We start from the raw sequence: 22,153 nt of genomic DNA, 5'->3' as shown, positions 1-22,153 counted from the left end.
ATTTGGTGTTTGTGACATTCCTTAAGGGCTACTTGTATTTTGGGAATTGACACATGGGATGATCAGTTATCAGCTTGGGATTTGTCCTACTGCTGGGATAGATCTTAAAACCTTTTTCTTAAAATCAAATAAAAAATGATTGTGTGATCGGCAACAGCCTGGCTGCTATGGGAAAACAAAAAGAAATAAACTGAATTTTCAGCAAAGCTGATTTATGCTAGAAAAAAGAGAAATCTGCTCACAGAACACAGCTGAAGTGCTGGAGGAAGCTGCAGCTACATGGGATAGTGGAGAATTTTCAAAGATGATATTGGATAAGCACTGCTGGAGGAAGGAGTGTGTGAGGCTGTACAGCTCCTGCTTCTGTACATTGGGCTGTGTCGTGGGATCTCTGAAGTCCCTTCCAGCCCTGTGTCTCTGCAACCACAGTCACATTACTGCTCCTGGCATTATTTTCCATTCATTGTTCCAGGAATTAGTACAGCCTTGCCAAATGCTCTGTGTCTAATCTCAGTAATGCAGATGTATTTTTAATAGGTTAGAAGAAAGGTTTTAGCTGCAGGGCCTGCCTGGTGTCAGGCTATGGTTAGAAGTACCTTGGTGTCCAGCTGGGTTCCTTTCCTTCTAGCTGTCTATCCTGTTCAGTACCTGTAGCTCAGCATCTTAGACCATCTAAATGGTTTCCTCTTGGGACCCAATTTAATAGTCTAGGAAGGTTTTATGAACATACCCCTGAAACCTTGGGACAGGCACGATGTAGGAATGTTTCCTGTTCTTTGAAATATGTCTGTTTCGTAGCTGCCAACATCTGCCAGAAGGCCCTGGAAGATGAACCACAAGGTTGGGATTACCTTTGACCACTACAAAAGTACCAAGCTCACAGCTTCAGGTGGGTGTTGCTCTCTTGTCCTCCCTCCACTGCCTGCTATGAAGAGTGGCTCTGGCACACCTTTTGCTCTGCTGTGAGCTGGATATCTGGAATTTGGCACACCTTGGTAGGACTGAAGTGTGATGAGGGTCTTCTGAGGAAGAATAAAAGGAAAAGACAAGAGTGATGGAAGAGAGCTACCTGAGAGGGAAACATTAATAAAACTCAGGCTTAAAAATCCATATGGTGAGATGGGTATGATCCATTGGCCTGGAGGTACCTGGAGAACACATGCATTGTTTTGCCTAGATGTAGTCAAGGCTTACTCAACCAGAATTAGTTGTCTTGAGCCAAGAGGGAAACCACATCTGTGGTGAAAATAAGCAATATAGTTCATTAGAACTCCATCCTTTCCACTAGGATTCAGCCTCTTCACCGGGCATTGCAGACTCAATTTGGCAGCTTCCTTAGACAAAGCCACTGGCCATAGGATCCTTTCTAATGCTCAGCAAAGGTTTTCACCATCCTGGTCTTTAATTCTCTTCTGATGGGTTGCTGCTGCTTCTTCTGGTCTCGTAGCTCTCTGTTGCCAGGGCTGCATGAGCAGACGAGCAGGGCATTGTCCACCTGCCAGGCAGATTTCTGTGCTGTGGTGCATGGGCTCCATGATTTTTCTGCTGAGGCACAATCTAGGACAGATCTGCTGGTGAGTCATGGAAAGCCTCAGGGTGGATGGGTTTGTCCTCCTGACAGCACTCACAAGGACCAGGAGCCTGGGTGTCCAAAGGCCTCGTCACAGGACTGCAGGAGTACAGGTGAGATCTCACAGTGCTTTTGCCCTGTTGGTGTGGGGATGTGTGTGAGTGGCCTGGGAGCAACTTGTGTGAAACAAATCAAGGACAGTGTGGACCGGCCTGTGCTGTGTTAGTGCTGTACAGAGCTGGTGAGGTGCATCTCCCCAGCTGGAAATCCCTGAATGCTATGAGATGCCCAAATCCTTGGAGGCATCAGCGCTCCTTTGACTCGATACATTCATGAGGCTTTACTTTTCTGTGTAAATTGCTTTCCTGTGTCTTCAAAGTGACCTGTTTGAATTAAACATCACAGAGTGCTTTTCTTATAGCTGTGCCAGCAACAGAGTGCCACTGGCATATTAAAAATGAGATAATGTGGTCTGGATATCAGGAGTCGGGGCTGGTATTTAGTTTCTTGTACAGCTTGTGCTGTCATTTGCATTTGCTTGTAGCAAGCTGCCTTCTGCAGTGCCTGGCAATAGCTTCTAGACAGCATATAAAATCTGAAAAAGGAAGAAAAGTCAACAGTGCACATGGATGCACCCTGGAATGTGTGATTGCTGGACTGAGCTGCTCATCCCTGCTTGCTGAATCCTTTCCTGCGTTTGTGGTTGGGCACCACCAACACCACGAGAGGGAGCGTGGAAGCAACGAGTGGTTCATCCTGGCAATGGTCTGGCTTAGAGTAGGGCTCTTCTCCGGCCCCGGGAGTCAAACACGATTCAGCACAGGCTGAAAACAGAACAGAAATGGAAATAAATTTGTATTTCAGGGCTTTGTTAGCGTGGTGTGAGAATATTTTAAGAGGGTGCCAAAGAAAGTTTTGCACTTAGGGTTAATTTGTCTCAGGTGTCTGGGATTGCAATTGTGCTTTGGGTCTTTTTTGCATAATCAAGATTATTTGGGATTTTCTACTCCGCTGTTGCAGGCAGGTAAAAAGAGCCATTTAACTCAGCTGCTGAAGCTGAAATAAAAATACAATCACAAGAATAAGACTGATGATTCTACGAATTCTTGAGAATCAGAAACTTACTAAAAAACAAATTAAAAGAAAAGGTAAGTCAGGCAATTGTCTTTTAATTTGGCTTAGTGCTTAAACTCAGTTAAACCTATTTAGTTTGTTATTATTACAGTTGGGTCCAGCAGCCGAACTGGCATTCGGGGTCACGCTCAGCTGGTTTTCCTGGAGCACTTGCCCACAGGAGAGCGGCCTGTGCACAGCAGAACTGCTCCCCAGCCCCATCCTGTTTGTCTGGTGACCCTCACTGCCTCAACACTGATGCAAATAACCCGTATAGCTGGTGTATTATTGTGTCATCACCTGCACTGGAACCACCTGGTCTGACACAGTAAAATGATGCAATTCTTCTTTAAACCTGCCTTAATTTCCAGTCTAAGGCCAGGGGTGTTCACCTTCCCTCCTCCCTGTTCACTCACAGCTCTCCCCTCCTTGCCAGTCTCACTTGCAGACAAGTTGTTAAAGCTGATGGACACCAGGGTGTCTGTGGGGCTGCTTTTAGGGAATTGTATTTGTGATGTTGCGTTGCCCCAAGCTCGAGTAGAGCCCTCAGTGGGAACGGTAGTGAGGTAGGACTGGGGCAAACTGGGAAGGAAAACGCTGCTGCATAATGTCTCAAAATGCTGGTCAGAGAATTCTTATCCTGCAGTTGGACGCTAATGGGCAAAACCCACTTAAAGACAAAAGAAAAAATGCAATCATTTCCATTTTCCCAGCAATTACTTATGAGTAATGAGTTTCAGCACAGTGATGTCAGATTATTTAGCTGATGGTTGGCAAGCAAAATTTGATAGAAATGCAAATGTATCATTGTTTATTATGTTCAGTAAATAGAATGGTTCTGGGGCAGAAGTTTTAGAAGGGCAAGTGAGCTCTAACTGCTGAGATATATTAAAGATATAATGTGACTTGTGAAGTACATGAGAAATTACAGTCATTGTTAAAGGTTTAAAGGGAGGACTGTGTGCCTGGACTGTCCCTAACATGGGTGTGAGTCATCCCTGGCTTTTCCAACCTGCTCTGGTATTTCTCCTGTCTCACGGTTTGAGGGTCTTTCCTAGGACCCAACTCAGACCTTTCCTGCAATTTCCAGCAATTTCTCTGTTTTCCCCAGAGTTTGGGAACACAGCTGATCCGTTCTCCTGGAGTGGCCCTGCGTCAATCAGATGATTGTTTTTCCCTCTTTCTTCTCTTTTTAAGCCAAACAAACTCAGTTCTTTCAGGCTTTGTTTTTTGAAAATACCTTTTTGGGGGCGTATTTTATAAAAAATTTAAAGCAACCAGTGTGTAGGCCAGGACCCCAGCTGAGAGCTGGGACCCCATTCCTTCTGGTGTGGCAGCAGGAATGTGGCAGGTACCCTATTCTGGATAGAAATTTCTGCTTGTAGTATTGGTGCCATGCCTTGTATTCATTAACCAGCTGGTGACATTCTGTTGTATACCTAGAGCTGCTCAGAAGGACTTTGGCTGTGTCTGAGCCTGCTCCCAGGAAAAGAGCTGTTTTGGTCCCTGGCCCTGCAGCTGGGAGAGTCATGGCTGGGTGAGAAGGGAATGTGGACATTCTCCTGGCAGCTTTGGCTGAGGAAGAGGAGGAGTAATGTGGTTATAGGAAAAGTCACAACAGACCAAAGTCCACTGAGGTGAGTCCTGTCTCTGGCATTTTGAGTGTGTACTTCTGCTCAGCAATGAGCTGGGTGTGGGTTCTTGCCTTTTGGACTATGGTGTTTAAAATCCCATGGCAGATTTCTATTCTGTAACTTTATTTATCCGTCTTCCTTTCCTTTCCTCTAAATCCAATTTGAAGATAAACATGACAAAGCCCAAGGGACAGCAGCACACAGTGCTGCGGACACAGTGGTGCAGGGGGAGCATCTTGTGTCAAATTCTGCCAAAGTTTGCTCTCAGAACCTGCTCCTCTTTTGGGAGTAACTTTGGGAGAGACTAGGAGGTCTGGGGTATTTTGTTGCCCATCACTAGGGCCCCCTGGGAGGATGTTGGCTGAACTTGCTGCCCAGTGCAAATGGCTCACTGTTTTGGGAGGCTCTGCAGGGTGTAGCCACAGTGCTCAGCTCTCTGTCATATCCTACAGGCTGCTTCTGCTCCAGCACCGACAGGGGAGCAAAGGACCAAACCCTGAACACCTCTGTATTCTCCTTGGAAAAGGGACAACAGGTTTTGGGAGGAAGGAGACTTCTTGCTCTGTTCAGCCCATCCCAGCAAGCTCCAGGGTACTTGAGAAGCTAAAGAAGACACTGAGTCAATGCAACACCATCCAGCCCAATATGGGGTAAGATACACTCGGTGGACTGAAGTCCTCCCTGAATGCAGGATGGTGGTAGCAGGGTCCAGAGTACTTAAAATCAAAGGCTGAGCTGGCTGAGCAAGCAGCCCTGAGGCAGAACTCTCTCCAACATGGTGCTGCTCAGACCCCACCATGTTCCAGTGCTGCTGCCCAGGGTCCCCTCCCTGTCTGCTGCTATAGCTGCACTCCCCCTTCACCCTTTCTTCCCTTTCCCACACCATTTGCACATTATTCCCCACCCCTGCAGATAAGGGGGACATACTTACCAGGCTGGAGGCCCTGACTCAGCCAGGATTGCTCCTCCTGGAGTGCTGGTGCTCTCCATGTGTGCTGCTCTGGCTGCCCCAAAGTCACCTCCAGAAGAAGGGAGTGGGGGTGAAATAGGTTTCTCATCTGCTCATGCAGGGGATCTCCTCTGCTTACAGCAACATTCTCCATGTCCCCAGAAAGCCTTGCTTGTCCCATGTCTCTTCTGGCTGTCCTTTACTCTTCTACCACCAAAAAAGTCCTCGTTTACCTCTGCTGGCTCCATGCTGTCTGTGTGGATGACTCTATAGGGTGGCTGGAGGCTCTGGCTGACCCAACAGCCTCCTTCCTTCATGCCAGGGTAATGAAATAAACCCACAACTCGACTGGCCAGTGCCCAGCTTCTAATAGCATCCATAGAGCCCAGGTTCCGTGCCCCTGGCATGCCAGGAAAGCCCGTAGCAGGGATGGTTGGCTTCTTCTGGGGTTTGGGGGCTCTCCATCACACCCAACTACATCCTTCCTGCCAGACCAGTGCCCCTGCTGTGTTCCCAGTGCAGCCGTGGCAGAGCTGTGCCCGTGACATGAGAGCTGCTCACGGGAGAGCTGCTCCTCTCCTCGGTGCCCGTCAATTTTTTGACAGCAGAAACATTTCAAACTGCAGAGGGAAAGTGCACTCAGCCCCCCCAGATGGTTTGTACGTGACACTGCCCTCCTCCTGTGACACAAAGAGCTGACCCCGGGGCCACGGGCAGCGCTGGAAATTTGGTCCCTGATGCGGCGCCGGCACACAGGGCACAGCCATCCCCTCCCAGCACTGGAGGATGACGGGCTCGGCTGCTTTGTGGAGCAGCTTTGCATGGAAAAGCAGATTGGCTTTAACTTTCAGGCTTCTTTTTGTCCTGGTTAGTAGAAGACTAATGAATTTTTCTGTAGCTAAAAACCTCTGTGTTCTTCCTCTCTGCACCCCAGATGACAAGCTACATGTATGCCCTGACAGCCTCTGTCCTAACATCCCCAGGAATATTTGGGAAGTGTAAGAGAGGCCACGCCAAATGGCCTGCAGTGACTTACAGTGGATGCTTTGGTGGAAACTGGGGAAGGAGCAACAAGCAAAATCTCTGCAGCACTAAATGTGGCTTTTTCGGTTGCTGAGATGTGTTTCTATCTCTCCCACAGGGTCGCGTGGCTGTGACTTTTTCCAGCAGCAGCAGCAATAGTGATCCCCTATGACAGCCCAGGACCTGCCTTTGGCACTGCTCAGTGCATTTATTTCTGCAAGTGGGGGCTCCTGCCCAGACACTGCCCCCACCTGAGTGCTCAGTGAGTGGCCAGAGAGGTCAGACAGGACATTGCAGCCCCCACAGCAGCTGGGGCAGAGAAGCAGCACAAGTGCAAGGTTCAGGCACCCACCATGCCGTGGGGAGGCTGCCCCTGGCAGCCTGGGCTGAGCCCAGGGGTCCAAGGGTGGGCAGCCGGCTCTGGCACTCGGAGGATGAGCTACTTAGAGGGGACTTGGGCTTTTCAGGTGTGGAACAGGAACCACATTGTCTCAGAGGCTTGTGAGACTTCACTAAGCTGCTAGACCATGGTGAAAGCTGGGAATTAGGAGCAGGTTTTCTTCTAGCTCCCCAGGAAGGACTCAAAACTGGTTTCAAGTTCAGTTGGAAACGTTTCCCAGTCTCTGGTGAAGTATGTCAGCCCATTCACACATTGCTGGTGGACAGGACCTGATCTGCCCACCTCATGGAGCCAGCACAGCTGCCAGCCAGCTGCTCTCCCAGTGTACCTTAACCTGGGCAGAGAAAAGGTGATATTACTTCTTGGTGACTTTTGCAGCAGAGACACTCAGTCTTCTTCCATGATCCCGGGGCACAAATCGTGGGCTCGCTTTGGCCTTACATTGCTCACCACCAGCTGTAGAAGCTCAATGTTTATCTCAGCCCCATTACTGCCAATCTTCCCCCTATTACTACACCCATAATTCACAGCCAAAAAACATCCTTTATTGCAGTGGTGATATTTAAACCGGGGGAGGTATCAGTATTTTTTTTTTTTAAAACTCATTTTTAGGCAGTGTCTGTTCCTTTGCTCCAGCCTCTGCTCCACATCTGTGACTGCAGCCTTCTCCATCCAGCTGAGAGGGAAATTATGTGTGCAAGAGGAGTCAGGGCTCCCTTGCCGGCACACTGCTCACATCACTAGGACTGCCACCCCTGCTGCAGGCTCAGCCACATGCTCGAGGATGCTGCACCTGAAAGTCCAGTTTCTGGATGACTCCCAGAAGATCTTTGTAGTTGATGTAAGTGGATATCGTATTTTTATTACTTTTTTGGTGTTAGTTATTGAAGTTGTTATGTTCAGTTATTGCTGCTCTGAAGGATTGCGTGGTCTGTGATAGCTTTGGGTTTTCAGCTTAAAAAAAACAAGCAACAACCACCAAACAAACAAACCAACCTCGTATTCAAAACCAGAGGTTATAGTACTAATTGCTAAGTGTCTTTGAGCATCAACACACTCCTGCTGTCCCCTGTTATTGGCAGTATTTATAAAGAAAGAGGAATGGCTTTTACTTATCTGGTGTCATCTTTAGGAAATCAGTTAATATGAAGTGATGCTCTTGACAAGTGCCAATATAAACATTCAGTAAGGAAGTAAAATCGGGGAACAGAACAAAAGTAGGATGTTTATCCAAGTTATCCCTGGTGAGAAAAATCTGTATGCATCTCCTCCTGGGCATTTAGTTGAAAAGAAAACTGTGTGGTTTTGTGAAAAGCTGAGGGAAAAAACCGTATCTTATTTTCTGCATGACAGTGTCTCCCACAACATATTGTGATTAATAAATCACATTTAAGAAATACTAGCTCTGAAATAGGTTTTAAATGTTAAGTATTAATAGCTATGGTTTTAGATTTATATATATGTGTGTAGATAACTGAAACTAGATGTATCTTGACTGTGTTAGAAACATCTCTTTACCAGCGTGATTGCACATTTACTGTTGGTTAGGGTTTGATAATCACAGTAGCTGAGTGAATTGGGTAATTCAAGTAGATTTGTTCTAGTACTTACCTGCATCTCCTGTGGGACCAGAGTGTTTAATATAAATTGTTTTTTTCAAGTTCTGTTACATTTCTGATACTGTACTGTTCTGTGGTTTATAGCACAGCCTGAAAACTGCTCTCTGAGATGCACGGCTCCATTTCTTTGAGATGGCATTTTACCCAAAAAAGGATTGTAAAGCAATTCCATCCCTTAGCACAGTATGAATACTGTTTGATTTAGCCTAATTAATGTATCCTGGACCTAGAGTCAGCTTAAAAATTAGGCTAGTCATTTTAAAATGCCTTTTTTCCCCCCCACATTGATTAGATCAGGTCATAGTAAGAAACAATTTAAAAGATGCTGCTGGTACAATGTTGCTGCATTTTTTTACTTCTCTGTTTTCTTATTTGCCCAAAACAGAGCACTATAGCTCTGCACGACATGTTATTGCAGCAAATAGCTTCCATTAAAGGAACTCCTGGTCATTTCCTTTTTTAGCATGGAATGGTATTGGAAACCCCTTTTAGGCATTTCATGCATTTGCTGCTGTGTGGGTACGATAAATGAGTAGTTGAATTAGTGACTTCTCCAGGATAAAAGGACTGCTCTGGGCTAAGTTCTGAGCAGATATTTTAAGCAACTCTTCCTAAACCCTTCCTGACTTGGGAAAGCTCTTTTGAATGGTGAGTACTTCAGTATAATGGGAGGGAAAATGACAAAAGAGAGAAAACACAGTGGGCCTGATTCCCCCTCCACCTCACACTCGACGTGTGCATCTCTACCTGCCTCATGTGGGTGTCACAGCTGCCAGCATGTGCAGCGAGGTCTCATTTCCAGTTTGCTTTGCATGGGAATGAGTTCCTCTCCTGGTGCTGGATGCTGACCTGGGAAGGCTTCTGCCTTCATCTGCATCCTTGCTGACAACCGGGACCTGAGTTCACAGGATTTCCTTCAGCTGAGCACTGGAGGTGGTTCCCAGAATGGCACTGGGCAGGTTTGTGCCCCCAGGGCAGGGGAAGGAAGGGACCTGGCACATCTCTGGGTGTCCCCTGTTGTGCCCTCCCTGCTGAACACCCCACGGCTGAGCCATGGAGCAGATGGGATCTTGCTGGGGTGCTGCCAGCCATGCCAGTGAGCCCTATGCCTCTCACTGGGAGAGCAGCAGGATCCCCTGCCCCAGTGCCTGGGTGCAGGAACAGTCACAGGTCAGCCTTTAATGTTTTTTTTTGCACTGAGAAAAGATATTACAAAGCTGCTTCCCTTCTCCTTGCCGTCCCAGGTACCTAGAGCTGTGACCTGGAATGTGTTCTCACTGATATGTCACTCTCCTTTCTGGAAAGGGTTTCTACGAAGCAGCCCCAAGCCTGGGCAGCTCCTGGAGCCCTCTCTCTGCAGCACAGAAGACAAACCACGTTGCAGCCTGGGCAGACAAAGCCTGGGCATCTCTGCTGGTGGAATTTGCTACAGGGCAATATTCATCGGGAGGAAAAGAAAGAAAAGGCAAACCAAACAAGCTCAGAAAAACTAATTGCTGGGGCTGAGGGAAGGGCAAAGTCTTGTGGTCATGTGTCCCTTGTGAAGGTGGGAATTAATCGACGGGAGGTGTGCGGGGTTGGAGGCACTGGAGCAAGGGCACAGGGAGAGGCAGGGCTGGTGGCTTTTGGTGGGTGGCATTGGGTGCCACCTGCAGGATGCCTGATGGGGGGGACATTTTTCAAGGTGGTGGGAAAAGATCACACCAAATCCCATGAGCTATTGCTCACCCCCTAAACCCTAGACTTGGGTGCAGCAGACAATGCTATGGAGAATGCTGCAAAAATGGGCTTTGCCATTGGACTGCAAGTGCTGCCAAAGTCCCTTTGGGAACCAGAGTGTGTGTGTCCCGTGTGTCCCATACCTTGCTATCTGTCTCTGGATGTGCCTCTGATTTTCTGACCCTGCTTGCAGTCCCAGCTGCTTCCACCGAGGAGAGGAGGGGCAAGCACAGCCTCTTCTTTCCACCATCTTCTACTTGAAGTCACATTTAGGGTTGGAATTGGGGCAACCAGCATCACACATGACACTCCTGCCTTGCACTGCACTCCTGCAGCTCAGCACCCACCTCTCTCACCCGGTGCTGTGCAGAGCTGATGCTGCTGAGCATGACTGTGCCCCAGTGCTTGTGGCAGCACTGGCTGAGGCCTCAATACCCCAAAATCCAGGATGGGGCACCTGCAAGCAACACTGCAAGAGAAAGGTTCTGCTTCTAAAGCAGCCCCTGCAGCAGCAGGGCTGTGTCTCCCAGTGAGCAGGTTTTCCTGGGTTTGGGGCTGCTCCTCTCCCTGGTGCCTGCCCCGGGCAGTGCTGGGCTTGGAGGACAGTGGGTCGCTCCCAGCAGACATTTGGTAGGTAATAACCCAGTAAGAAATGCTTCTCTTTCCTGGCTGCCTGACAAAGGCCAAGGCCTTTCATGCTAGAAAATTCTAGCTTGGAAATAAACATTTGTAATTGTTTTAATTACCCTTGTGATCCAGTAATTTCGAGGAGAACCGGGAGTGCTGCAGAGTGAATGCTGTTATTACGCTATCACTTTTCTGCAGCCTTTCAACACAGAGCCAGCAATTTCATCCCAGGAGAAGCCCTGAAAGGTGGTTATTAGTGTGCATCACCACCAGCAGCCGGGTCCCTCCCGCCCCTGCCGGGAACAGTTGCTGCCACAGGGAGCAGCCTGCCTTTCCCTCCATCACCCGAAATGCCATAATTTAGCAGCTGTCTAACCCAACCTCTCTGCTCTGGCTTGCTTTTGCAATAACCCACACTTCCTTTTGGTCTGCTTTTCACAGGCTGATGAAGGAGTAGCAGGGTATTTGTTGGTGTGGGTCACTGCCAGGTTCATTTCTGGTGCTTTCTGGAACATTTTCCGAAGTCAGGAAATGTCCTGGCTTGTTCTCCAACCGTGTCACACAGCAAGGCAACAAGTCAAGCAAGGCTCCAAGTGTTTCTGTTCACTGGGAATAACTACAGGCTGGCCTCCCTTATCAGCACGTAGTGCCACTTAATTCATATTGCTGAAGCACACGGATGACCCAGGGCCCACGGCGCAGGATCTCTGCGGGCTCCTGTTGCTGTTAATTACCATTAACCATAATAGTAGCTTGTCCCTGGCAATCTGGTCACCAGCTGTCGGGGCACATGGGCTTGCTGCACAGGTTTGAGGGCTGCTCCCGTTGGCTCTTAAGGCTCTTAATTAAGCATGTTTGCCATGGCTGTCCCTGGCTGAGGTGGATGCTCATTCTGGGGATCGCTCACTGCTTTGCCAGGGACAGAGCTGCCCAGAGAGTAATGGCTGCAAAAGGTGAGTCAAAAGCAAGATTTCTTTCCTCTTACTCCTCTTTCTGTGTTCTTTAAAAAAGGAGAGAAGTGATGGTAAGGAATCTGATAAGGAATCTGATTTCCAAAAACAGGGAGCACAGCATACTGTCCTGTCCCACATGCTGAAGCCAACAGAATTTATTGAGATTTTGCTGCAGCACAATCAGGAAAGGGGTGAAGGCAGGGAGCTGAAACTTCTCCCCATCTCACTGGAATTCCATCACGGCTGTTGTCAGCATTGGCTAACCCTCTATTCTGTGCTGTGTTTGTTTGGTAGCAAAAATCCTGCGGAAAAGGGTTGTTCAACCTCACCTGCAGCCACCTCAACCTTGCGGAGAAGGAATATTTTGGGCTGGAGTTTCGCAGCCAGGCTGGGAACCAGGTGAGTACAGCTGGCAATGTGGGGTCCTGGAGCTGCAAATGCCACATCCTTGCAGCCATCAACCGCATGGCTGGGGACTTGTTAGCACCTCCCTGAAATACCAGATGGAAAACTTAAATAGAAAGTTTTGCCATTATGGCAAAAAAACCCACCTGAAAATGGGAGTTAGGAGAGGAGCCACAAGCCTGTTGGCAAAGCCAACAAGCGATATCCATGGCCCACAGGGTTTATCCGTAGCCATCCATGTGGGGCTGCCCAGTGGGACACCTGCTGCAGCAGCCAAGCTGGCCAGCATTTCTGTGTTGCATTCCAGCATGATGCTGTTGTTTTAGTTCCCCATCTCTCGTGCTGCTTATTTAGCCAGTTCTTCACCGCCTTGTTTCAGGTCTGGTTGGAACCACTAAAACCCATAACAAAGCAAGTCAAAAGTAAGTATTTCAAGAACAAAATTCTTCTAAATCACTACCAGTGACAGACTAGCATAGACATGTTCATGCAGCACTATCGCTTGGGGACGGGGTCTCTGGTTTCCAGCACTTACCTGAGCTCATTTTATAGGGTGAGGCTTGGCAGGACTGTTTGCAAGGACACCTCAGTTCACACAAAATCCTGTGGAAATACCGCTGCCTTTGCAATCCGGTATCTGCACCATTTTAGACTTGAGGTGTTAATAACTTGACAGCTTGGTGGAGGACCAGGGGTGGCTGCATGGCAGTGCTGGCAGTGTGGCAGGCAGTGCTCCTGCATGCCCTCCTTTCCCCTTTGCAGCTCCCATCAGCACAGACCTGTGTGAGGGTGGGTTACTCTTGTGCCTCACAGGCTCTGCTGCTCCTCCCCAGTCCCACCGAGGTGCTGCAGAGCCCGACCTGAATTCAGGCTCAGCATCCCCTGCCATGGTCATGACTGGTGTTAACACAGTGCTCCTTTCAGCACATGCCTGTTTCCACCCCTACAATCAACCCAAAATATTTTCCCCAAATACACAATGACCAGGAGGTGACTGAGAGCATGAGGCCACAACCCCAGTATTTGCCTTGAGGAGGCTGCAGAACCCTGTTTGCAGGAACTTCCCTGAAAGGGGAAAGCCTGATAAAGAGCCTCCCCTTTCTGGGTGTACCACAAGTGGAATTATTTCGTACACCAATTTCTTTTGCCATTTACCTTCTGGCCTTTCCCTCTGAGCCATCCCACAGGGTTCAGGGACAGTTGGTGCCTACATAATTGCCTCCTTCCTTCCATGCCCTTTGCCTTGGGCTTGGTTGCTTGCTCTCACTCATCCCACAAGAAACACTTTGCCCAAACAGCCTCCTATGGAGCTGTTGCATCCCGAGTGCTTGGAGGCCTGAGTTTAACACACAGCCCCACTGATGGCAATTGCACCAGGGCTCTGGCCATGCTCTAGACAAGCACCCCTGGCATTGCTCCATGGAAACCCCCTCCTGGCTGGGGTTTCCCAAATTTAAAGAATTGCTGGGGCATTTTCTCCTTAGTATTATTTAGATGTCCGAATCCCTATTTGCTTCCACTGGTAACACTGGGGACCTGGGCAGGCTATTTTTGGGGGGGCAGGCTGGAGTCCCTGATATTCAGGGCTTTCAGCCCAGATTTGTAAGGGTCCAGATTAATTTACTCTGTAAGGGACAGCATGTGTGAAGAGAGTTGTAATTGTTCTCAATAGGCATGTAAAAGAAAACTTATGAAGGTGTTGTGTTTTAAGATCCTAAGGAGGTTCTTTTCAAATTTATGGTGAAATTTTTCCCAGTGGACCCCGGCCACCTGAGAGAAGAGCTGACCAGGTACAGCACTTGTTCTATTACTTTCTTTTTGCACAGTTCCATATTTTTGCAGTTGCAAAGCATGTGTTAATTCTATATCTTTATTCCCCCCCCAACCTGTCTGTGAACAGTGGTTATTCTAAGTATTGAAAGAGCTCTGTACTGTACAAAAAAAACCCCAGAGAGTATCTTTTCTTGATCCTCTCTTTTTAAACAAAATCCACTTGAAGGATCAGCCGTCTTAGGAGGCTGCAATTTGTTTACTGCCAAACGCTTCAGCAGTTGGGCACAGTCTGACTGTTCAGTCTAGCTCCTGCCTCAAGCTGTGTCCTGAAAGAATAATTTTGTTTTTAAAAATGACATTGTTAGCTCTTACATTTTTGAGAAAGCATTGCAAACAGGAACTGAGAATAAAACTAAGACAGTGCTTCTGCAGAACGCCAGCCCCAAGAGATGCAAAGAAAACAGAAAGGAATGTTAACTCTGAAACCTACTAATGAGCATTTCAATGGCAGGGATGTACTGGTCATGGTGGTGCCCAACTGCAGCCTTCTGCAGGGGCTGCATTCTCCTCCTGTGACCCTGAGGGTGTCCATCTTACGGGTTGACAGATGGGAACAGGCAAGGCCCTCATGGCTCAGCCCAGCACCCAGCTCCCCCCAGGGCATGCTCCTGTCTCCCTCCACAGGTACCTCTTCACCCTCCAGATCAAGAAGGACCTGGCACAGGGGCGGCTGCCCTGCAGTGACAAGAGCGCGGCGCTGCTCGTCTCCCACCTGCTGCAGTGTAAGGACAAGCACCTGCAGGGACGGTGCCCCTTCCCCAGGGATGGGGCTTTGGCTGTGGAGCCAGGGGTTCCTGCTGCACTGACCCTTCACAGTCTAATCTGTGCTCTCCCCATGTTCCCCAAAGCTGAGCTGGGCGACTTCCACGAGGAGACAGACCAGCAACACCTGGCGACCCACAGGTACCTGCCCAACCAGGAGTACCTGGACAACAAGATTATGCACTACCACCGGAGACACAGGTAAGGGCTGCTCCACACTGTGGCCACCCACCCAAACCACCTGATGGATGCCTGCTGACAGGACTGTTGCCATCAGCAGGCAGGCCTGGCAAGGGGTGGGTGTGATGCCAGCACATGCACACCCAAAATGGTATTTTTTCAGCCCATTTTAGCATCTGCCTTCTCATTCCTGTTTCTTCCTGTGTGTTTCTGTCTCCAGAGGGAAGACACCGGCCGAGTCAGATGTTCAGCTGCTGGACGTGGCCAGGAAGCTGGAGATGTACGGGATTCGCCCACATCCTGCCAGCGACGGCGAGGGGACACAGATCAACCTGGCTGTGACACACATGGGGGTGCTGGTCCTGCGGGTGAGCCTGGGCTCGGGGGTGCCCTCTCCCCAGGGACAACCCCTCCAGCTGGGGGGGTCCCTTCTCCCCTCTGTGTGCTCCAAACTCTTTGAAGTCCTTCAAGAGAGAGTATTCTCCACAGACCTTGGGTGTGGAGGGGATGCTCCATGGGGGCCCAGCCCCATCACCTGCTGTGTGCCACTGGACCTGCCCCTGCTCTGCTGGCTCCTGTCCCCACGAGCATGGTAGTGTAGGCACCACAGGTTACAGGGCTCTGTCACATGTACTTACCATGTAATCTTCCAGCTCAAATAGCCCCCTCACGTCTGTGCAATTACATAACGCTGTAATCACGGCGGAGCTGCAGAGTAAACACCACAGAGCTCCTCGCAGCCGGCGCGAGGCAGCGCTCGCCTCCCACACCAGCTAATTCCAACCTGGGAATGTCTTGCCAGAGCAAAAAAAAAAAAAACAAAACCAACCCCAATAAATCCTGCCTGTGGGTCTGCTCTTCGTAATTAGCGCTGCCAGACCTGCTTATTTATTCAGAGCCATGAGCACCCCTCACGCGTGATTAGAGCATCTGTGAGCCCATTGAAATCTGGGCTCTCCTAGAAAGCTGAGAGGGTCCTGGTGCCACAGCGTGGAGTAATGCAACTTTGGCTGGTTCTCCCGTGACACCAGTGTTGTGTGGCTGTGTCTGAACTGGTGCACAGTGATAATAAGAGGTAAGGTAGGCTTGCAGCCTGCTTAAGGTGGGTTTAAATGCATAGGGGTGAGCTGAGCTCTGCTATGCTTCCCAGCAATAGAGAGAAGGGTCTTATTTCTTTTGTGGGCTGGTTCTGCATTAACTCATGGCATTTGAGCCGGGACAGATAGGATTCCCTTCCTTGAACTCTGTGAGGTTTGTCTTGGGATCCTGGACTTTTACAAAGAGCTTCAACGGGCAGAGTTAAGGCCTGAACCTTAATTTCCACTTGTAGAACCAACTGGTGGAGAGGAGGGTCAAACACCAAATCACAGCACCCCTTCTCCAGACCCCAGCAGCACTGAGAGCTGCATTGGAGTCTCATGCAGTGTCTTGCAAGCTCAGGTCTTGGCCCATCACATTTCTGTATTTACAGGTTGCCCTGTCCTGCTCTAACTGCTGTGTTCATCCTTGCAGGGCAATACAAAAATCAACACCTTCAACTGGTCCAAAATCCGCAAACTGAGTTTCAAAAGGAAGCATTTTCTCATCAAGCTCCATGCAAATATCTCTGTAAGTACCATGCTGCAGGCAGCTGCTGGGCTCAGGAGCAAGCAGCTGTGGATGGAAGATCAGCCACACAAAGTCCCCAGTTTTGAATAAAATCCGCTCCTGCTGCTCGTGGGTGATGCTGCTTCCCCTCATATGTGGCATGTGCTGGCCTGTCCCCAGTGATGTGATGCTGCACTGCCCAGAGCCACTGGCAGTGCAGTGTGACCCTCTGGGGATAAGGAGGGCAAACAGCACAGCCTGACCCATGCCCCCAACACCAGCTCGCTTGTCTCTGGCATGCAGGAGCTGTGCAAGGACACACTGGAGTTCACTATGGCGAGCCGGGACACCTGCAAGGCTTTCTGGAAGACGTGTGTGGAGTACCACGCCTTCTTCAGGCTCTCTGAGGAACCCAAGTCAAAGCCCAAAGCCCTTCTGTGCAGCAAGGGCTCCAGCTTCCGCTACAGGTAAAGTCCCAGGGGAAAAACAAACTGCTGGGGCTGGGAAGGGCATGAGAGTGGCCTGAGCCTCCCCTTTGTGTCAGCCCTGGCTGGATGCAAGAGGGTGATGCCTAACAGCTACTTTTGCTAGAGATACCACTGCCTCAGTCCAGCTGCACCCCCCCACCTGGGGCACAAGGACTGCCCAAGGCTGGGGCTGATGGTGCTGCTCACACCTCTCCCTCTATGCTGCAGTGGGAGGACGCAGCGGCAGCTGCTGGAGCACGGGAGGAAGGCAAAGATGAAAAGCCTCCCCTTCGAGAGGTACTGGGGGGCACGGAGGAGGGCAGTGCCTGGGAGGGGCTGGAGGGGCAGGCAGGACCCTCTTGGCCATGCACTCACCCATGTTTTCGGCCTGCAGGAAGCACTACACATCCCGCTATGACGAGAGGCAGTGCCGCTCCTCCCCAGACCTCCTGACGGATGTCTCCAAGCAGGTACAACCCTGTGGTGCCAGCAATAGGTAGTGCTGTGCCCAGAGGGTCTTGGCACCGCAGCCCCAGCTCTGGGCACTCGCTGCCAGCTCCTCCCTGGGCACCCACCCACCCTTCTGCCCTGCCCAGGTGGAGGAGCTGCGCTTGGCCTATGGCAGCCGGGGCTCGTACCACGCCAACGGAGTGCACGCCTCCGAGCCCACCCTGGACAGCCGGCGCCGGAGCTCCACGGTGGAGGTGACATTCGCCGCTGAGCTGGAACACTCCAGGCCCGAAGCATCCTCCACCTTCCTCCCCCACTCCAAAAGCTCGTCTGCCTTCCCCCTGCTCTATGCTGAGCTGGAGATGGAGCGGGCATGGGAGCCCATGGACCTCTTTGGTGCCAGGAACCCTTTGACATCCTTTCGGCCCCACCACCAGTTCTCTGGGAACAATAAAAGCACCTCGGTGGGCAACATGCAGGAGGTGAGTGCCCGGCCACTCGTGTACATGGATGTGCCGTGTCCCCTGCCCGTGGCTGCCCCGGCCCCGCAGCTCCTCTTCTACATGGACAGGGCCCCACAGCCCCCGTGCCAGACGCTGGCACCTGGTGAGGACGCAGCAGGACTAGTTGGTCCATCTGGCCCCGTGGCAGCAAAACCCCCCAGGCAGAGCCCGGGTGGGACCCAGGCTGGGGAGTTTGACCGTGAGGCTGCGGGCACGGCAGTGGGCAGAGGCGTGGTGGGGGAGAACAGGCCACTGGCTCGCTCCTTCGATTACGGCCTTCAGGATCAGCCTCCCAAGCGCTCTTGGAGCCAGTCGGACATGAAAACCATGCGCTTCCCCTATGGCTCTGAGTTCAGGCCCCTGGGGCCGTGCCCTGCCCTGAGCAGCCGGAAAGCAGGTGTGTTTTGGCACGTACCAGCCCAGCAAGGCCTGGCACTGGGGCCACGGCGCTCCACCGAGCGCTACCTGGGCAGCAGCACCGAGTCCAGCGACTCCGACTCGGACCTCCTGGCCGCCGACTACTGCTCCCTGTACGGGCGGGTGCTGCGCTCACCCATGGCCCGGGTGCGCCTGTCCTCCGGCAGCCTCCAGCTGGATGAGGAGGATGAGGAGGTGTCCTTCGCCACCAGCGCTGCTGAAAAGACTTCCAGGGGGCCCTCCAAGTATTTCACCTAGGTGCCTGACACCAGCCAGAGGGAGCAGAGGTGACCGCTGCTGACCCAGGACCATGGAACGGTGACACTCTTGTTTGCTTACAGCTAATGAAACATTGATGGGCTTCTGTTGTGTGAGTGCTCCAGGGTGTGTTAACAGACAGCAGGGGAGTGTTCAGAAGTATTCAACCCCTGCTGGTGTGTCTCTGCCACCATACATGGGAGGTCTTGCTTCAGCAAGGGGCCAGGGCTTTCCCAAAGCTCTGTTAAGACCCTGTGTCCTGCCCAAACTGATGGGTAGGACACAGCCCATTATGCTTTGGAGCTCAGCTGCTGGAGTCTTCACTGAGGGGGGAGGGAGAAAAAGAAAAGACTTCTCATGGAACAGTTTAAGCCGCTGTTTTTCCCAGCTGCAGGGAAGTACACTGGTGGGAAGGGTGTTTGAGGCCCCTTTGGAGACGAGCAGGATGTTCATGGAGGTCTGCTCCAGGAAATGACTCCATGTGGACACAGCCAATGCACAGAGCCCATCTCCTTCATTTGCCTCACCTCCCTTCAACGCTGCAGGGAGCAGATGGCTCTTGAGGACAAGGGGGGTATGGGTGCTCCTTGCAATTCCTGGAGCCATGGAGGAAGCAAACTGCTTTGTCTTCTCCCTTGCCAGTTTAGGGCATTATCCTTGAGATAGCAGGACCCTACTTAAATCTCGGGTAGAGAAGCACGTAAGGGGGTCTTCTGTTTCCCAAAATCAGGCCTCAGTTAAGCAGCACAGGGAAAAAGACCTCAGGAGGTGGTAGGAAAGGAACAGGCAGCTTCTTGGAAGTATTTTTATTACAAAAACTATTACCCTAAACCTACATGAAATCTACTCAGAAATCTTGAGACTGATGACACCTCTGTAAGATTTTAGGGGAGCTCTTGATAATTTTCTTTAAAAACAACCCTGTAAGTCTTTGTAGGACATGACTGTAAGCAGAGGGACAGCCCAGAAAATCCACAGTGGAGAAACCACTGTGACCTGCTAGAATGGATTTCAGAAATAAGGAAGCTGGAACAAAAAAAGTAAGTTAAAACATAAAAAGAACTGGTCTTACGGGTACTGCTCACCCTGGGCACTGCTGTCCTTTGTTTTAGAAGGTGGAAAATAAAAATAAGTTGTTCACAATGGAGTTTTGGGTTCCTCCTTCTGCCCTGTGCCATCTGCACCCCCAGGCCACCTTGCCCTGCTCCTTGGCAGCCTGGCTCGCTCTGTGCAACTGGGGAGACTTGCTGAGGTCCCTGAATGCTGCTGAAAACTGCCACATTCTTGGCTGGTTGCCCAAAGGAATGCATTAGACCAACAAGCGAGCACACTGTAAGGTTTGCTTCTGTTCCTGGTTACCCTGTGCTGAAGCTGTGAACTACAGGGATCCCTCACACTGCTCTGGCACATACTCTGTTGGGAAAAAAAAAGGGATAATTCTTCTGGTTAGAGTTGTTTCTTCCCTTTCCCAAAGCTCTGCACCTTGGAAAGAGCAAAAACCACCACTCACTCCAGAGAATAGCAATCTCTATGTGCATGATGTTTTAGAAGGTTAAAAGAGCACCAGTGTTTCAAACAGGCTGCACACATGGCCCAGATAGTGTCCCTCCCAGGGATATACCCACAATCACTGTTGGCTCCTGAAAACATATGGACACACAGCCCTTGCTGGCCCAGGTCAGCTTTACCTTGAGCATGTCCCAGAGCAGACACACCACCCCATCAAGAGGGATCAACGCACAGCTATCCTGCTTAAATCTTCAGGAGCTGCCAGCTTTGGTGCTCAGGGCTATGCTGGGAAAACAGCATTGAGAAGGAGAAACAAGGACTTGGGAACTATTTTTGGATTTTTCCATTGACTAGAGAGCACTGGTGCACAGCGTGGCACTGTGCCTCAGCACATCCTACAGGACAGTCAACAATAGCAGAGGAACAAAGCAGCTCGTCAGCAAGTGACAGAAATTAACATCTCCAAGCTATATTCATTGCGTAAACCAGCTTTCTTGGGATTGCTAAAATTAAGGAACAATCCCAGCAAGCAGTGGCTCACATGTCAAGGAACAATTGAAACAAGCATTGAGTAAGTCCTTCTCCCTAGTCCCTGCTCAGCCCTGTTCACCCCAAAGAGACAAGCACATCTGTGTGATTCTGTTTCTTCTAAGGAAGAAAACAAGGATATAGAGAGGACATGGAAGTGGTGAAAGACAGACAGCAGTACCTGGAAAACTTAAACTGTTACAGCCCCTACACAAGGAAGTATTATAGAAGGGGAGGAGGCACAGCAGCATTACAGTGTGAAAACATTAACCTACTCAGTGCATTCAGACTGAGGTAACTGGTTTATATAAAATAGATAAAGCTGATCTAATTCAGATGCACAATGTTCAGTGACTTTTTAGGCAGAGGTGTTAGGAAATAAAAAGAAGCAAAATGTACACAATATTCAAAGAACTTCACTTTGGAGAAGCACTGACAGGTTTCAGCAGAGTTACCTCATCTCTGTATAAGTGTTACTTCATATTGGAAAGACGTTAAATAAGACAAACCAGCATATATACCATTAAAACTCAGCAAAAGAGAAAAATAATTTTATTCCAGTGTTAAGTCATAAAACAGTGTGATAAGAATCAGACTTTCAACAATTGCTAAACTTTGTGCAAACACATTGAAATCTACGTATCTCCTATTCAGCTACTGACATTAGATTGAAGGCAGGAGCAGGTGTGACAACACTACACTTAATTACTGTACAGAAGCGAAGAGAGGGGTCAGAGACCAAGGGCTTTAAGAGAGGTTACACTGATACAGGACTCACCAGCCAAGAACAAATACAATTCTCTATTCTGCAATTCAGACTGCTGCAGTAGCAATTCTTCTCAACCTACAGTGGGAAGCCTTGCAAACCAAATGAGCACGAAGATGGTTCCTGCATGAATATTTTGATATATCTTTCCACTAGCTATCTGCCAGCAACAGAACACTGCTGCTTAAGTTACACAGTTCATCAATAGCTAACACATGTCGGAAAAAGACAGCTTCTCTGGAACCAGCAATACAGACATCCATTCTTAGGAGTTAATTATAGTCTTAAGATGCACAGAGACTTTAGGAGCAGAAATGCCATATGCAGCACAATAAAAAACCTTCTTGAATGGCCTGTGCTCTGAGAGAACAAGGCTGTATTATACACGTGGCTGGGTTTTTCCCCACGCTGTCCCATGAGGTAGGTATACATCCCACCCATTCCTCAGGAAAAGAAGAGGCATCACAGTTCAGCAACTTGTTACAGTCATATTATACATAATTCAGGTTCCAATTTCCCATGTCATTTGCTAACCCCACTTACCCAAAACTGTTCATAGAGTTGCATAGATTAAAGATGCTGTGTCAACAGGGTCAAGCTACCAGTTAAAAAATTCGGCAAGAATTCCCATCACCTCTCCCCTTGGACTCCCACATAAAAAGAACACCTTAAGGGAAGTGACATGGAAGTAAAAATGTTTTTAATTGTGAAAAATTTGTATGGAGCTCCTTAAAATGGGATTTGGGTTGAGGCTGCCGAAGTGAAAGCCGAGGGATCTGTGGCCCAGGCCTTTGTGTCCCTTCACTCCCCAGCGCCGAGGTCAAACGCAGTCACAGCGTTCTGACACCGCTCCCGTGTCCTCACTGCCACACGTCTGTCTG

At 49.8% G+C, this 22,153-nt stretch overlaps 1 protein-coding gene and 1 long non-coding RNA gene across 4 annotated transcripts; both read left to right on the top strand.

The window, feature by feature from the left end:
- Window positions 1–4,130: 4,130 nt before the first annotated feature.
- Window positions 4,131–6,559, top strand: LOC108497303. The gene is made up of 3 exons (XR_001874751.1): window positions 4,131–4,320; window positions 4,770–4,967; window positions 6,408–6,559. It is a non-coding gene; the product is annotated as an uncharacterized LOC108497303 (long non-coding RNA).
- A 671-nt stretch (window positions 6,560–7,230) lies between these two features.
- FRMD7 (FERM domain containing 7) lies at window positions 7,231–21,281 on the top strand. Of its 3 annotated transcripts, none has more exons than XM_017817664.1 (12): window positions 7,231–7,530; window positions 11,902–12,006; window positions 12,392–12,434; window positions 13,769–13,802; window positions 14,470–14,567; window positions 14,694–14,808; window positions 15,008–15,155; window positions 16,300–16,395; window positions 16,678–16,841; window positions 17,070–17,138; window positions 17,236–17,311; window positions 17,438–21,281. In XM_017817664.1, exons 1-12 carry the CDS (start codon window positions 7,474–7,476, stop codon window positions 18,467–18,469), a joined length of 2,037 nt encoding a protein of 678 aa, XP_017673153.1. In that variant the 5' UTR covers window positions 7,231–7,473; the 3' UTR covers window positions 18,470–21,281. The 3 variants fall into 3 exon arrangements, with proteins under 3 accessions (XP_017673153.1, XP_017673144.1, XP_017673165.1); XM_017817655.1 differs by having other exon boundaries at window positions 13,724–13,802; XM_017817676.1 differs by lacking the exon at window positions 17,070–17,138 and having other exon boundaries at window positions 13,724–13,802.
- The last annotated feature ends 872 nt before the right edge of the window (window positions 21,282–22,153 follow it).

This window comes from Lepidothrix coronata, unplaced genomic scaffold (genome assembly GCF_001604755.1).
Source record: "Lepidothrix coronata isolate B3197 unplaced genomic scaffold, Lepidothrix_coronata-1.0 Scaffold2, whole genome shotgun sequence".
Lineage (NCBI taxonomy): Eukaryota > Metazoa > Chordata > Aves > Passeriformes > Pipridae > Lepidothrix > Lepidothrix coronata.
Note: the sequence above shows the minus strand (reverse complement) of the source record. Positions and strands in the feature narration are given on the sequence as shown.

What these genes read in the sequence shown, in the direction of transcription:
- FRMD7 (XM_017817655.1), top strand. Translation starts at nt 7,474, where the DNA reads ATGCTGCACCTGAAAGTCCAGTTTCTGGATGACTCCCAGAAGATCTTT. An exon ending in GCAGCCAGGCTGGGAACCAG is followed by an intron (nt 12,007 to 12,391) that starts GTGAGTACAGCT and finishes GCCTTGTTTCAG; the next exon opens with GTCTGGTTGGAACCACTAAA. An exon ending in CGTCTCCCACCTGCTGCAGT is followed by an intron (nt 14,568 to 14,693) that starts GTAAGGACAAGC and finishes TGTTCCCCAAAG; the next exon opens with CTGAGCTGGGCGACTTCCAC.